At 42.2% G+C, this 13053-nt stretch overlaps 2 protein-coding genes across 2 annotated transcripts in view; one reads left to right on the top strand and one right to left on the bottom strand.

Moving 5' to 3' along the window:
* ZDHHC7 (zinc finger DHHC-type containing 7) overlaps nucleotides 1-5911 on the top strand; it is a 45759-nt gene extending 39848 nt beyond the window's left edge. The window contains exons 7-8 of the mRNA XM_019505451.1: nucleotides 1134-1264; nucleotides 3617-5911. Of these exons, the coding sequence (XP_019360996.1) occupies nucleotides 1134-1264; nucleotides 3617-3793 (308 nt within the window). The 3' untranslated portion in view covers nucleotides 3794-5911. The remainder of the gene's footprint in view (nucleotides 1-1133; nucleotides 1265-3616) is intronic.
* A 2184-nt stretch (nucleotides 5912-8095) lies between these two features.
* Nucleotides 8096-13053, bottom strand: part of LOC109289436 (hepatocyte nuclear factor 4-beta-like) — a 37112-nt gene continuing 32154 nt past the window's right edge. Inside the window, exons 8-10 of the mRNA XM_019505450.1 lie at nucleotides 12245-12481; nucleotides 10876-10989; nucleotides 8096-8887 (exon numbers count right to left, since the gene is read on the bottom strand). Coding sequence (XP_019360995.1) covers nucleotides 8751-8887; nucleotides 10876-10989; nucleotides 12245-12481 — 488 coding nt within the window. The 3' untranslated portion in view covers nucleotides 8096-8750. The remainder of the gene's footprint in view (nucleotides 8888-10875; nucleotides 10990-12244; nucleotides 12482-13053) is intronic.

Genomic DNA, 13053 nt, shown 5'->3' on the forward strand with positions numbered 1-13053 from the left:
AAGAAAAACAAGCAAGAGGAAAGACTAGTAATCATATTTAATCCCTTGTCATTATTAAAATTATAGTGTTGCTGGTTAGATGCACATATCAGATGTGTCTGAAGGTGTCAGGGGGATGATGGATTTAGCACAGAGGAGAACTGTGTATACTGGGTGACATTCAGATTTGCAGTCACAGAAATTTAGCAACATTGTTTAAAAGATGAGAGTTGCAAACTCTGTGTCGCGGTGTGTTATGTAGGTTGATGATCTAGATGGTTATAATAGTCTCTTCTGGCCTTAGAAATTCGAGAACGGTTTCCTTTCTATTCTTCACTCCCAAATCAAATTATTATATTTTTAGCTCCTCAACAGGAGTATGGAAGTTATATATATTTTTTTTTTAAATGTTACAACTGCAGTTTACTGAATAGGATCAGGTTGAATCCGTTGATGGTCTCCCACCACTATTTTTCCCACAGGAAGGCAAGATTCTTCACACCATAGACATGTGTTTCCCCTTAAAATCCCAGCCTCTTACATATGTCATCCAAATCCTTCCTTGTCTGACTGACAGAACCAAATAGCCAGTTGAAGTGTGAGACTTAGAACAGTTTCTGATTTAAGTCAGCTTAATTTCAGTACCAGACCAGGCAAGCAAAATGTAGGAGCAAGTGGAACAGCCTGATCTTTATACATTAGACAGGTGGTGTTCGTGTTTCTGCAGCTCCCGTCATGTACTGAATTTGCGTTGAGCTCTCCTTCACTTCCACTCTGTATCTGGTACTGTGTATATAGCCTTGACTAATAGTTGACAGTAGGTCATGCACGCAGACACTTATTTGCTTTCAGCTCACTGAGCCTTTTGGTTATACTAAGGCAAGCGCAGAGTGATGCAGCGCAGCGTGCTTTCTGACAGTGCAGAAGTGCAGTCATTTTATAATACATTTTTAAAATGTTATCTCCTTGAATAGTAAATGTAATTGTCTGTGCCTGTACCTCCAGAGAGAGGAAAAAGTTGGTGTAATCTCAGCAGAAGCTGATCTGTGGTTTTTATCACTGATCTGAAGAGGGGTGGAGGGGACTACTGTTTTGGGTTGCTATGTTCACCTGTGTTTGCTATGACTTTATAACTAAGTTTACCATCTTCACAGAATGCAGTGACTTCTCCCCGCCTGTAACTGTGATCCTGATGATCTTCTTGTGCCTTGAGGGTTTTCTGTTTCTCACTTTCACTGCAGTTATGTTTGGCACCCAAATCCATTCAATATGCAATGACGAAACGGTAAAACTTTTACTTCCCTTGTTTGACGTAATAACTTTATTAGAAGTCTTGATTCAGCTTTATTAGTGTCTGAAGGGGGACCTTTCAGGCTGAAAAACATTTAAAGGTTTCTGTCTCATTCCTTATGACCCCATTAATTGGAAAAAGTGTGCGCTTATTACCAGGTGTGTAAGCTTCTTTCACAATCTACTTTTCCTGCATACTGCTCTCAGTTGAAATGGTTGGGAACCTCGGAGTTATTGTGTAATACAAGCTATGCAAGTTCATTGATCTGACTTTTTGTGGTATGTGCTCCTTAAATCTCTAACACTCTTGAAAACTTGCCTGTAAGCCTTAGCATGTCACCACAAGGTGACTTTCCATAGGGGTACAAGTAGCACAGCTAACCTGAGTTTAGCACTGTATTTCCTTGTTGTACTGGATTTAAATATTCTCTCAACAGTTTAAAAAAAATGCGTTGATGTAAACCCAGTACAATGAGGAAATACAGTGCTAAACTCAGATTAGCAATGCATTTTTTTAACTGTTGAGAGAAATGTCTTCCAATGTGAATTCACTGAAATACAAGAAATCCGATTTAATGTTCTGAACTTCCTTGGTTGCTGCTGCTGTGGTAGCATACTTAAATATTGAATAGCTCTGTGCTCTACCAAAAGAAACAAAAAGGTAAACAGTAGCATTTAATGGGAAACGAGTGCATAAATTATTGAAGTAAAACATTTGATAGTGAAGCTGCAGTTTGAGTAGCTACAGTAAAGGTTCTTCCTGGAATTCCTATCTCTTTTTTGCCTAGATTCATTAACAAATTAACAATAGGCACAGATTTCTTGCATGTTGTGCATCTAGGTCGGACTTGACGTTTTTTTTCTGGTACCCGTTGCTTGGTTAGCCATTACACCTTTGTTTGCAACAGCATTTTATAAATATGCAGTATATTCAACAAGTTATAAATACTGAAGTGTGCTGTGTTCCATCCCCGCTCAGTAAGAGATGATCCTATTTCTTCCTAATCAAGACAGTATCACTAATTAGTTTCCATATATATTCATATGCATTTCGCTGCATTGCATATAAAGTAATGTGTTAGCCAGGTGCTTTTGGGGTAAAGTGCGAGAGGGGAAAAGGGGGGTAGGGGGGATCCTGTGGGCTACCACCACCAGTTAAGCTCCCTGGTGTGAATCTGCTGCAAGTACAATAACAAAGCCTCCCTTCGTCCAAAACCCTGCATAACCTGATGGTATCACACCTTGCTATGCACTTCAGCTAAACCCTTTTTACTCTTACGTAGCTAGGATAGGTGTACATGCATTGTGTGTGTGCATAGGTGGATGGATAATTACATATACAGGTACTCCTCACTTAACATCATGCCGGTTAATGTTATTTTGTTATTCTCGCTGACGTATTAGAGAACATACTCATTTAAAGTTGTGCAATGTTCGGTTATAATGTTGTTGGGCCGCCACCTGCTAGAAGGTAACTACTGTGATGTAATTGCATTCGCTTAACATCGTTTCGCTTAGTCGTATTGTTCAAGAACATAACTACAACGTTAAGCGAGGAGTAGCTGTACACTGAATATCACTTTTATCATCTTCATAGTCTCAGTTGTAGAAGGTAATTTGTCCAAAGGGTAGAAAGCCCACTTGTTTTTCCCCATTTTGAGCAAATAGATTTATTGTTTCATTGTTCTGGAATTTCAGGCCTAATAAACTATTTTATTTGTTTTTAAATTCTTTTTGTGTGAGATTGGGAGGTGGGGTAACTAAAAGTAAAATTCAGCATTCAAAAACCTGTCCTAGCTAGAGCAAGGCACGTGGCACTCAGATATGCCTAACAACTACACAGCTTAGTTGCATTTTAGTTCTGACTCTGCAAAATCTCTGTGGCATTGAACGTGGGCTTCTCCAAAGCCAGGACTGGCAGTTTTGGGGGAGGGAAGCTGACATGAACAGAGTCGTGGGACTGAGCTGAAATAACTCCTTTCTGTTTACTTGTGTTGAAGAATGCAGTCCATTTATCCAGAACTGAGATGAGCGACATACATCTTGTGCTTTGTCAGGATGAATTATCTTTTCATGCTGGCTGTAATCTCTCATTGTCATAATATTGTACTTCTGTCATACAAGTCTTTTTAAAGTGAATCTGTTGTAAAAATATGGAATGTTTTTCAGAGCATTGCACCTACTTAGCTAGCTTTGCTGCTGCTGTGATCTTTGATATGTAGTCTAAGGCTGTAGGACCTTCCCCTCCCCAGATGATTTCAAAATAGCATCCAGTTTCAGGAGCTGGAGAGAAGTGAAGTGCAGCAGCAGACTTTCAGTAGGTAACTGCATTTTTATTTGTGTGTAGGAGATTGAAAGGCTGAAGAGTGAAAAGCCAACCTGGGAGCGGAGGCTACGATGGGAAGGGATGAAGTCTGTCTTTGGCGGTCAGCCGTCGCTCCTGTGGATCAATCCTTTTGCAGGGTTTCGAATCAGGCGACTTCTCCTGAGAGCAAAGAAAGGAGGACCGGAGTTTTCTGTCTGAGTTTGCCTATTCATGCTGGAACGTGCAAGAATGCTCTCTATTTATTTTGGGGCCCCAAAAGGCTGTCTACATATAATCTGTGACCAACTGAAACGGGACATTTGCTTGTAGCAAGCAGAGTTTTATACATTTATAGTCACAGACATCTCATTAACTTTTAGAAACGTAAACTGGATGCTGTAGTGGTCTTTCAGCAAGATGACAAACGAAAGGCGTGCGACCACACTAAAGAAGCCAAAATGTTGTCATACTACTGTAACTTATTATTTTATGGAATTAATTATGATTTTGTTTTTGTTCAAACACTTTTTATTTGACAAATGTTTGGGGAATTACCTGTGTGTTTTATAAAATTATGGACCGGGGGCGCACTTATCAATCATGAGATCAAGTATTTATGGTGGAAGCCAATCTCACATGAGACGAAGCCTTCTAAATCCAAGAGTTTTTTCAGGGAACAATGGTTTACGAAACTTTCCTTTACATTTCTGTGTGTCCTAATAGACAAAGCTCTTCTCATGTCCCTCTTCAAGTGTATGCTCCATGTATGCTAATTATTAGAGACTTACGCACTGGCAACATAACCATGTCAGATGCTCTCCTCAGTGTTCTGCCAAATGTCTTCCCAGACTCTCAATAGCATGTCTCGTATTTGGCAGTATTAATCTTAGATGCATTTAGGTAAGTTCTAAATGTGCAGTAATCAGATTTTTTTTAACTTAACCTGTGGGCAAACTTCTGCCCTCAGATATGCATCTCCGGTTCTCAGCACATCGACTCTAAAGGAACTCATGGGTATGTGAGGATGGTATCTCGTCCTATGTGCAGGGAAAAGAGGGACCAGCTACATCCTCCTGTCGGATTAAAATGAATGTATTGCAGATGGAAGGAACTTGATCCAAAGAACAATCATTCTTGTTAAGGTCCTGCTTTGCCCTCTTTATTTTTATTGTACAAATTTTGTCACGGTAGCAGAAGCTGATAGACAATATGCCAGTCACTGAGAGGAGGGAGACTTCCTTCAGAGCAAAGGAGTGTAATCCCTGGCCCTCCTTTGGCACAAGGGCAAGAAAGCCAAGCGTAAAGAGCAATCCATGGCACAAGTTAAAATTTTACATTGAATCATATTTTCCAACCCAAACTGCTGCTGAACAAAAGGAACAAGCAATGTAGAAACATAACTGCTTTTTGTGGGCCTGACAAATACTAGTAGTGCTAAGATGTGTTTGTAAATCTGCAAGTGTCGAAATGCAACCTGCAAGTAATGAAACTCAGCTGAAAGGGAGTTAGCAAAACACTACGTATAGAAGATTTTTATATGGTTACTTTTAATTATCCACAGCACAAAGGATAAAACAGGAGCCTTGATGCATAGCTTGAATGGGTGTCTGGAGAGTAACGAGCTCCCTGTTCTGGGACTTGCCTTAAACTTGTCCAGCTTTTGTTTTTGCTCTGCCAGGAGCATCAGCAATCGTGTCCCACCTCAGGCAGTATGACATGCTTAACGATCTTTCGTTAGTAATGTTGCATTCAGACCGCAAATACTCTTTCTTTACCTGGTGATTTATTTCTTTATTTCTGTGCACCTTCTGATGGCATTTAAATCGTTAAGTCGTACTGACTCTACCACCAGGTCTTATGCCATGGTGCGCGTGAACTGACTGAAGGGATCCATTCAGTATATCATGGCTCAATGAACAAAACTGCAATACTTCAGAATATGTATAAGTAAATGCATAAAACCAGAAAATTTCCAGACCGACATAGCCAACAAAACTGCAGCCAGAGGAACACGGTTACATGTATCATGTAAATGAGGGGAAAGTTGGGCATTCCACAAGAATCTTTGCATATGCAGTTGCACACCTTCCATAAAGATTGGGGAAAAAAATGTTGTATCTGGCTTTGTCATGAGGCTTTTAGCGTGTATATTGTTTAATGAAATAAACTGATGGAGAAATGAACCTACCACTTCAAGCCGTTGAACTTCTGTGACTTAGCAAGTGTGTGCGTGTGTGTGCGTATGCGTGTATGAAATCAAGTTTATTTGGGTCTTCAAGCCTGTGGTACATTGTAATTTTTTAATGTAAAAATAAAGTAATGAATTGGAAGTCTTAACATGGATTAATCTCCACTCCCTATCTTTGTTATCTGTCATCTTTTTTTTTTTTTTTTTAATCTGCTTGTTTAGGTTTACAAGATCATCTGGGCAAGGGCTTGTGTTTCTGGCTGTTGAAACTCAACAGGTATTTATTAAATTTCCCTAAGACTGTGCAGTGAAGCACACACATTAAATAATGATTGAACATGTGTCAAATTAAGAACATAACTCACTTTAAGAGTGTGTAAGCAGACTGTACTAATGTGTTCAGCTTCATAGCTACCTAGTGTTGGCCAAGGGAGAAGCTGCTGTATCTGGGTGTACTGGAGTGCCAATATATAGCTAATAGTCATCTGTATTGTATATGCATCAGGTGCTGTCATGTTGAACTCCTGCAGCCTTAATCTTCTCTAGAATCAGATTGTTCTTGCTGAATTCTGTAAAACTTCACGTGCTTTGGTGTTACGCATTCAGGTAAAATGGGATGATATTTCCATCGTAATCTATTTTCTTAATGAAATACATCTTTCATGGCCACGGGTTTTGGAGCTCCTCATTGTAATTGGCATGATGCAATACGACCAATATTTAGCTAAATGCAAGCAAAACCCAAGTGCGTTTATGGGCTGTTGGAGGTGAATGATCACACCGTACTTGGTGTGGCCCCTTGTACAGCTTGATACTAATGTGAGTCACCAAAACAAATTAAACCAATCTGAACTCGTACCCTGTCCCATTTGAGCTTTAATTCAGTAATATGGCACAATTTTTTTAAATGGCATGATTAGTGTTATAGGTTTATATTTAGGTACAGCATATTTATTTCAGTGCACTCGATTTCCTTCAATCGGAGAATGTACATGGGGAAAATTGCTATATTGATACAAGATGACGCCTTTTCCCCCCCGCTATGGAAAAAATGTTGCTGAAGGATTTTTTTTCCAAATGCATGTGTTTTAAATCAGTTATCTGTCACCTTATAGTTTTAGCCCCATTTTGACCAACAAGTAAAATGCATATGCTGCAACTTTTGAACATGGTTGACATTTAATCCTTCAGTACCCTTATTCTGAAGCACTAGGGAAGACCTGAAAACCATGTGTGAAAACAGGAGAAACGACATTCTTTCCAATGTCCAATTCTGACCAATGGTTCTTTAAACAATCCCCCTAACTGTTGTAACAATGGGCATTTGTCATGCACTTGACAAGAGATGTTTTGCTGAAGCTTCAACCAGATAGGAAATGCAGTCTCATTGATTGACAGACTTTGTGTCCTCCATCCTAGGATCCTGAAGGGCTTTCCGAGCATACGTGAACTACTACTTGTGGCTGTGGTCGTTTATCCCTTTTGCATTTTGGGAGAAAAGAGATGAGGCTTTAAAGAGTTATCCAAGGTCACAGAGCAGGGAAAGAATCCTCTTAGCTGCTGTTGTATTGTAACTAAAAGCCTAACGATGCTCCTTCAGTCAAAGTCAATGAATTCATCGACCTTAACAAAAATGAACCCGTTGTGGCTGGGTCTGGAGCAGGAGTTGCATAAACCAGTTAGACCTAAATCAGAAGTACATTCAGCCAGGTTTATTTTAAACTAATTTCAGCCATTTTGAAACTGGTTTATGCACACTGCACTTCTGTTCCAGGTTTAAATCGGTTTCTGGTCACTTAAACCGCTTTGTGTGTAACTTCTGTCCTTAGCCCTACTGTACTACCAGGCAGTTGAGGCAGGCAAATCAGGTAGTCTAGAGCTGCTTCTTTGAAAAAAAAAAAAAAAAAAAATTAAATATTTGGAAGGCTGGAAGTAGTTGCATCTTGGTGAACCCAAGTGTTTTGTTAAATCCTATGGATAATAGTAGCACAAAGCCTAGCATGCCAAGTGTGGAGAAATTCTATGTTGCAAAGTACCGAGCAATGAATATTGTTTAACATAATACAGTTAATAAAGTCTGTTGAGTTGGTCTGAAAAAGAGAGCGTACCAGAGAATAATTTGCCAAATCTCTGTCAACCTGCCTTTCAAAGGTGGCTCCATAAGCTTATTCACCTCTGCGTAATTGAAGTAGTACCTGTGATACTTTGATGCACAGAAGTCCTACTTAACGGTCTCGACAGCATGTTGGATAGGTAAAAGCAGCATTGCGAGTGCGGAGATGCAGTTAGTTTGATTCTAGAGAGAGAAACTCGTCCTCCCTTCCATAGATTCAGGGTCAAAATAAAGAGCACCTTTTACCCTTCCCCTGGATGTTTTTAAAGACTAAATATGGACTCTGGTCATTAAGATATAGAACAAATGACTGCATTGTTGAGACCATGGCATTCCTAATTGCATCAAAGTAAGGTTTATGAATAATAATTCACTAGCATTATACATTAGTAAACCACAGCATAAAAACTGCTACAATACCAGGTCTGTCGCATAAGGAAGTTTTGATTCCTCCTATGGATTTGAAGAGCACTGCAGACAACTTCTTCATTTAGCTCGACCTGCAGAAGGGGAGATGGGAGTGTACTATTTTTAATAAACAGACCTCATACTGCCAATTTGAGGGGCATATACTTGTCAGCGACCAGCAAGTTACATATATTTTTATTACAGAAGTGCATAAAGGCCCTCATGAGGTGACGGCCCTATGGCGCTAGGTGAAGTGAAAAGTCTCTGCATCAAGAAGCTTTACAGTCCTGGTTCCACTAAAATGAATAACAGATTCATGTCTGAGCTGCTTCTGTAAAGAGGGCGACCGGTGAGGTGCAGCATTACGCAATCTCGTTAAAAGCAGGCAGTTGCACTGCAGAAAGCAATGGTTGGTCTCTATCTCCACAGGGGGCCTTGGTATTTTTCTTGGCATCTTCCTGCCCCTTTTATAAGATCTCCTGCTTTGGTATCACTGTCTGCGGCAGCAGCTGCACTACGGCCTCAGGCATGGCGCCTGGGCCTAGCTTGTAATCCTCGCTTCCTGTGCTGGTAGAAGGAGAAGGGAGGGAAGTTTCAGGAGATGCTGCAGGGGAGAAAAGAAGCAAATGCAGAATTAAAACATACGCTGAAGTGACTAGTTCTAAAGACAGCGGCTGATTACAGACCCCAGAGGTGAGTCACGCGAATCAGGATGCGAGTTTGCCAAGAGCACCAAATTCAGTGGGTCAGCTCAGGTTTTCCTAGCTATCCTCAATTGGCTTTGTTGGTTTTACGTCTAAAATATCCTTAGTATTTTTACTGGGTAATACACAACGCACTACTCGCTGCCCTATATCATATCTTGCCTGAAGCACTTCTGAATGGAGTGACTCATCTTGTATTGCACCGATTCCTGCAGTGTCTGAATATCTCTGTTTTTTACAGCTCTATCCTCGTGCTACCTCTGTGAAGTAGGAAAACGCTATTATCCCCATTTTAATAATACCTACTGCTTTCTAACAGTAGCTCTTGCAGCCTTTTGCAGAGAAGACTGCTGTCATTATCTTTATTGCACGAAGGGGGAACTGGGGCACAGACGGACGAAGCTGCATAAGTCTGTACCAGAGAAAGGAAGTGAACCCGGCACTTCCCTGGAATTAGTCTTAAATAAAAATTTAAAAAAGGGATGTAGCAGGGAGAGACCTCGGACACAAGTAATTAGGCAAGAGTATGGAGGCTGCCCAGGCCTTCCACCCTCCTTTGGCCATATGAACCTTTCCCACATGCACCATAATCCAGAAGGATTGACTGTTGCCTGCTACATGGAGCGATGGGGCCAGATTCCCCTCCAAATGCAGGGGTTCATTTACCGCCCTCCACCCCCCATTTCCGGGCTCGGTGAAAGGTGTGGACAATTCAGACTTTTCCCCCAGCAATGTACCACGCTGCCTTTCACATACGCAGCCTTTTGACAAAGGAAAAACATTTTCACCGAGTGCTGATCGCTAATTAAAGTGCCTGACCCTGGGTGGTCTCCAGAATGTAGACTTCACATGGTGCTGGCTCACTCAGCTGCTAAGCACCATGAAAAAGAGCTAAAACTACACTAAAATATTACTCTGGTGTGCTACAGGAGTGATTTGATCACCGTGATGGAGGGTGGGGATTAAGCTTGTGAGATCAGGGAGGGCAGATCCCCAAATCCAATTAAATTTGAAGTCTGCGCTATGGAAAATGTTAACTGCTGCTGTATTAGTGTTGTCCATCAGCATAATGAATAGCTGCCTTAAGCAACCACAAAAGGAACATGAAAATCAGTTATCTAGCAGTGAGAAGCTAAAAAGGGAGGACAAAAGTTTGCTAGGAGCTTTGCAAAGCCCATGCCCATTAGGAATGGATGGAGGCTGCGTTCTTTTTTCTTCTGTTGACAATAAATTAGCTACTTCATGTACAACACAGACACTAGACTAACTACAGGCACTACTTTGTGGGCTTTCCTTATTCAACCTTCGCTCATATAAACGAGATTCCAAGAAGCCCAAAATTTTGGCACTCATCTTAAAGTTTCAACTCCTGGAGTTGGGTTATGTGAAAGCTCATCTTTCATTTTAAAAAATAGCTTTCTAACCCTTGTCACTGCTGCCGGGAAACTGAACCCCAAAGATCCAAAGGCCAGTAAAAAAGAGCACAAAACTTACAGCTTGGAAAAAAAATGCACTGGGGGGGAGATGACTGAAAATTTTGATCGCTTGAAGTTGGTTTTGAATGTTCATTTTAAACAAAAAATGAGAAGAGTGAAGGAGGAGGTTGATGCCGTTAGGATGTCATGCTACTGTGCCTCGGGCCTGTGTTTGAAGTCTCAGTTTGGCAAGACGGCCACTGGCAGCAGGGGTGGTTTTTAATTCAGTAGTGGCACTAAAGACCTGCAATCCTGTTTTGTCATTTCCAGTTGGATCTGACATTTAACCAACTCCATTTTACCCCCACACTCCAACTGTGCTATCACAATGAACAAAATTAAATAGGGCAAAGAGCATCCTGCCCAGTCGTTCCTCTGCACCCACCACGGCCAACGTGAAGGTGGACACCTACGGTGTGGAGGTGCGTGAATCACAGAGCTCATGCTGCCTGGCAGGACGTGTCCGGGAAGAGGCTCCAGGCTGAGGCTGGGAGGTCCCGACTGGTACTGGACATCAATAGTGGTCCCTGCAGAGGAGAAGGGAAGAAAAGTCTCTCTCTCAGTTACTGAATGGGAAGCCAGCAGCAGCATTGCAATGACGAGTCTTGCCTATTTTTGACGTGGAAGAGCTGCTTGTGGGTGGGACACACTTACTTAGTTGTTTTTGCCCTTGCCTAGTGCTCCCTGCTCTCATGGCGAGTAGCTGGGACTGTTCACCTAGGCTTTATCTCCAACCTATCCAGACAAAGCCTTGGAGTGCTGCCGTGATGCACAGTGTGCACGCGCTGCAGATACAAGGCCCGGAAATGAGTGCAGCTACAGCTCCAAGGCATGTATCCAGTGCTACACCAAGCCAGCAGCCTCTACGTGCATGAAGCAGGCATGCCATGCTTCATCGTGTCACTCCCCAGCAACCATCTGGCAGTGGTGTAGATACACCCAGTCTAACTAAAGAGCTGAACTGTGTATTCCCACTGTTTTGGTTGCAAATGAGTCACTGTTGGCAGCTACGTTGGCATCGGCTCGGCATAGGACGCTCCCATGAGGTTACAACCCTTTGCATGAATAGTTCCCTGCAGGTGAGCTCAGTTTATGATGCAAGGGCAGGTGCTCAGCTGGCGTGAATCACCGGAGTTCAAGCCACATCAACAGAGCTATGCACATGTACACCTGATGGTGACAAGGCCTTGAGGGGTCTTTGATACTAGGTTTAAGCCTGAAGAGTTTCCTGAGCCTCTCCTAAAACAGTTCTGGAGCTAGTGTTAATAGCTTTTGAAATGTGCCCTTGTCAAGGCACACAGGAAACAGCTGAGCCAGTCAGAACACGTTTAAATCTGCAGCTTTTACCAAAACCAAAATGTTTTTTTGCAGAGGCAGTGATGGCATCCTTTCAGTTGACCTATTTCTACAAAACTTTCCCTGGGAAGGTTTTAGACCATGTGCCACAGCCTAAAGCTGGTTGGAAGCCAGCACAGGGTGGTATTGTGAAGACTAACCATCCTGCCCTGCCTTCTGCTTGACTTTGGACTAACACAACTAGCTCCCTCTCTCTCAGGTTGGGCCATTCGAGATGCAAAAGACCGAGGAACAAGTCGCTCCTCTCCCTTTTTTGGATCCAGGGACTTGAACCTCGGTCTTTTGCTCCCCACATCACTACCAGAATCCCCACTCTTCCATTTTCTCTATGTATAAGTGTGCTCTCTGTTGTAGAGCAGTGGCAGCCCCATCCATTGCTATCAAAATGATTGCTTGCTTGATCCCAGCTCAGTCTGGGGCTCTTACCTCCCAGAAGCATCTCCTGCAGCAAGCTGTCAATCCGCGCCACGCCAAAGAGTTTCACAAACTGGACCTGTTCAATCATCTGCCAAGTGATGCTCTGCAGCGGTGGCAGGAGGAGAAGGATGTCGCTGAACCTCCCTCGTGAGTCGTACTGCCGGTCGTTGATGTAATCCTCCAGGTTGACCTGTACCTGGAATCGCATGTTCTTCACCTTCCCGGGCTCACTCAGACCTTTGCAATCTGGGAGAAAGAAGAACAGCAATAAGAACTATTTATATCCAATTCAGAGGCAACTCTTGTGAGTCATTCAGGCTCTGTAGAAGAAAGAAGATTAAACACAGGTGACCTTTTTTTAACATCTATCTTTTAGACTGCATGTTGCGACGCCTCCAGGGTAATATGACAGCTCAATGGTAACCTGTCGGTAGTTCACATCTGATTAAGATTAAAAATGTCAAGAAAGAGTGGTAGGAAAATACAAGCTCGAGTCAGGTGAGTATGTCTGGCTGAAACCATTAACACTCAAAAGGCAAGGAGAGTTTGGGGTTTTTTTTAATAGGAGCTTCTGATTATGTTTTGTCTGCTTCTCAATAAATGGCCTGATTTCCCAGAAGGGTTGAGCACCCAGCTGAACCAACTGAAGGCAAGGCGTGCTTAGCACTTCAGAAAAGCAGGCCATTTCTTTTGAAACTTAAATAAGGATTCAGGAGCCTGTCTTGCCTTTCAAACACCTTGGCTGTGATTTTTAGTGATTGGTGTTCATCAGGATGGCGGTGTCTCTCAAATCATTCAGAGAATGTGGGTTCCTGAGC

The sequence above is a fragment of the Gavialis gangeticus genome, unplaced genomic scaffold (genome assembly GCF_001723915.1).
Source record: "Gavialis gangeticus isolate Ggan-Ray unplaced genomic scaffold, GavGan_comp1, whole genome shotgun sequence".
NCBI classification, from domain to species: Eukaryota; Metazoa; Chordata; order Crocodylia; family Gavialidae; genus Gavialis; species Gavialis gangeticus.